The sequence below is a fragment of the Colobus angolensis genome, unplaced genomic scaffold (assembly GCF_000951035.1).
Source record: "Colobus angolensis palliatus isolate OR3802 unplaced genomic scaffold, Cang.pa_1.0 Scaffold109, whole genome shotgun sequence".
In the NCBI taxonomy this organism is placed as follows: domain Eukaryota; kingdom Metazoa; phylum Chordata; class Mammalia; order Primates; family Cercopithecidae; genus Colobus; species Colobus angolensis.
In genome coordinates this window covers 7,544,165-7,547,056 of record NW_012111919.1, presented here as the reverse complement: position 1 = coordinate 7,547,056, position 2,892 = coordinate 7,544,165, and the positions used below count along the sequence as shown (strand labels likewise).

Below are 2,892 nucleotides of genomic sequence, written 5' to 3'. Positions count from 1 at the left end.
TGGCTGACCAGCCTACCAGGTCTTTTATGCAGTTCGACATACAAGGTGACACCAAGGGAAGACAAATGAAGTTCCAGTTTGGGTGCCTCCATCTCCCTCCCCTGGATTCTGATCCAGTGTCTGCCAAACCCAGAAAGAACTGGGGTAGGGCGCTTGGTCATGGGGAAGGCTGTTGTGGTTCGTCCGGCAGATGGGAAAAGGAAAAGGTTTCACTTCTTTGTGATTTGAATGACATCCTCGTCCTCCAACGTATGGTCCTTACCTGCTTTCTGAGGATTGTGTTTCACAGAGAGACCCCAGACCAGAGCATATTGAAATTCTTTGATAAGATTTTTGTGAATCTTCATGCAGAAATCCTCCACTGTGGTCCCGGAGCAAGGAAGCACCACTGGGGATGTGTAATCTGGTAATTGGCCCTTGGGTTTGGTGTAAATTCTCATTAGTTTCAGATAGTCCCAGAACTTTTCCAATAGGTCATCAAAATTCCAGCGGCGATGGGCAGAGATGGGTACACACTGAGGCACCTTATAGATGATATCCAATTCCTTAATAGAGATTCGGTCAATCTTATTTAACACATAGATACAGGGGATATAAACTCTGTTTCCTTCCACCACATCAATGAGCTCATCAGCTGTAGCATCACTACGTAGAGTCACATCGGCATTATAAATCTTGTATTCGGCCACAATGCTCTTCACAGTTTCAGCATCCAGCTCCCTCTGCAGGCAAGTGGCTGTGAGATTAATGCCTCCCTTGTCTTTCTTCTTAAAGCCAATGTTGGGGGGTTTGCTGTTCAAGCAAATGCCAAAACCTTCCAGCTCATTTTCATTTACCTTCTTACGTCCCAAAGGTTTCAGGACATCCAGAACAATCAGGATCAAGTTACAGGTTAGGGCCACTGCAATGACTTGATCTCTACCTTTCCCATCCTTGGCACCTTTAATGATACCTGGGAGATCCAGGAGCTGGATCTTGGCACCTTTGTGTCTGATGACACCAGGCACAGTGGTCAGAGTAGTGAATTCACAGGCTGCCACCTCAGAATATACCCCTGCCAGGTTACTAAGCAGTGTCAACTTCCCAACAGATGGAAAACCAGCAAATCCAGTTCGAGCATCACCTGTCTTGGCCACATCAAAACCTTCTCCTGGACCTCCACCACCACCCCCTTTTGGAGTAATGAGTTCTCGATGAAGCTTAGCAAGATGAGCCTTAAGCAGCCCTAGGTGGTGTGCTGTGGCCTTGTTCTTTTGAGTCCAAGTCATCTTGGCTTTTATCTCCACGATCTTAGCTAAGGTGCTGCTCATCGTGGCGTGGTGAGTACCCTGTGGCCTCCACACTGACTGTCTCCCTTCACACACCTGCGGGCAAACTAGCTCAAGTATAATGGTTTTCAAAAGTAACTCAGAGAACTTGGGAGTGTAGGCCTCTGGGTACAGCGGCCCGCAGATCCCTGAGAGCACCATTGTATGACAGCTCTTCACCGAGAGACACCGCCTTTAAAAATGCGCTTAGAGGCCGGGCACGGTGGCTCACGCCTGTAATCCCAGCACTTTGGGAGGCCGAGGCAGGCGGATCACAAGGCCAGGAGTTCAAGACCAGCCTGACCAACATGGCGACACCCCGTCTCTACTAAAAACACAAAAATTAGCCAGGCGTGGTGGCATGCGCGTGTAATCCCAGCTACTCAGGAGGCTGAAGCAGGAGAATCGCTCGAACCCGGGATGTGGAGGTTGCAGTGAGCTGAGATCGCACCACTATACTCCAGCCTGGGCAACAGAGCAAGACTCCATCTCTAAAATAACAACAACAAACAACAAACAAAACAAAACAGAAAAACGCACTTACTTCCTACTGGCTTTACAGTGGTAAGCATTTCCTAAGCACCTAACTTCAGGCTTTGGGGTAAAGAGAGAGAAACACACCGTCTGGCCTTCCAACAACTCACAATGTGGGTGGCGAAACGTGAGAAAACAAGCCATTGCAATAATTAGCCATCACCGCAATTGCGACCTTGTGCCTGGAGGAGCTGTCCCTGGAATCTGTCTAGGGAAGCTCCAGGGCTGGCCACAGGAGACCGGGAGGAACTGGCTGGCCAGAGACGGGGGCAGTAGGGTTGTCGGATTTAGCAAATAAAAACAGAATGCCCAGTTAAATTTGAATTTCAGGTGAACACATTTTTTTTTTTTTTTTTAGTATAAAATGTATAATTATGTCCTATGCAATGTTTGGGATATAGTTATACTAAAAAATTTATCACCCCACCTGTGGCTTTAGGGCTGAGTTGTTCAGGAAGGGAAGAGGAAAAGCAAAAGCAGGTTTGGTGCAAGAAGATGGGTTCGGTTCCGGACATGTTTGGGGAAAGGGGGCCAGTGGCCACGTGACTGGAGATGTGGGATTCCAGGCTACAGGATGTCAGGACTGGGGCCTTAGTGGGCTCCGCGGTGATAGGATGTGATGGGATGTGCCCTGTAATGAGGCTGCAGGAGGTCGTACATGGCAGTTGCGTGGGATGGGTAGGGTTCTTTCCTTGTTCGAGAAGGCAGGGTGTGTCTGAGCAATCCCGTTTAGAAAGATCAACTCCAAGAAATTTAGACGAAGAAAATTCTGGATCTGGACGAATCCCCCAGTGTCCGCCACGCCTGGACTGGGAAGGGCCCCGGGACCTGCGGCGCAGGGGAGGGCCTGGCCACCAGGGGGCGCTCTCGGCAGGCGGGGCGGGGTCCCTCTTGGTGTCTCCCAGGCAGCTTCGCAACAGCCCTGCTGGGTTAGGCCCCGGTGAGCAAACTGAAGCCCGGGTGGGGAAAGGGCGGGGTGGCTTGAGGGTGTCACCTAAGAGGGTCAACTGCTTTCTTTTTTTTTTTTTTTTTTGAGACGGAGTCTCCCTCT

The 2,892-nt window shown here is 49.9% G+C and overlaps 1 protein-coding gene across 1 annotated transcript; it reads right to left on the bottom strand.

The window, feature by feature from the left end:
• LOC105518231 (developmentally-regulated GTP-binding protein 1) lies at window positions 1-1,375 on the bottom strand. The gene has a single exon (XM_011951137.1). It carries the CDS (start codon window positions 1,308-1,310, stop codon window positions 210-212), a length of 1,101 nt encoding a protein of 366 aa, XP_011806527.1. The 5' UTR covers window positions 1,311-1,375; the 3' UTR covers window positions 1-209.
• Window positions 1,376-2,892: the final 1,517 nt, after the last annotated feature.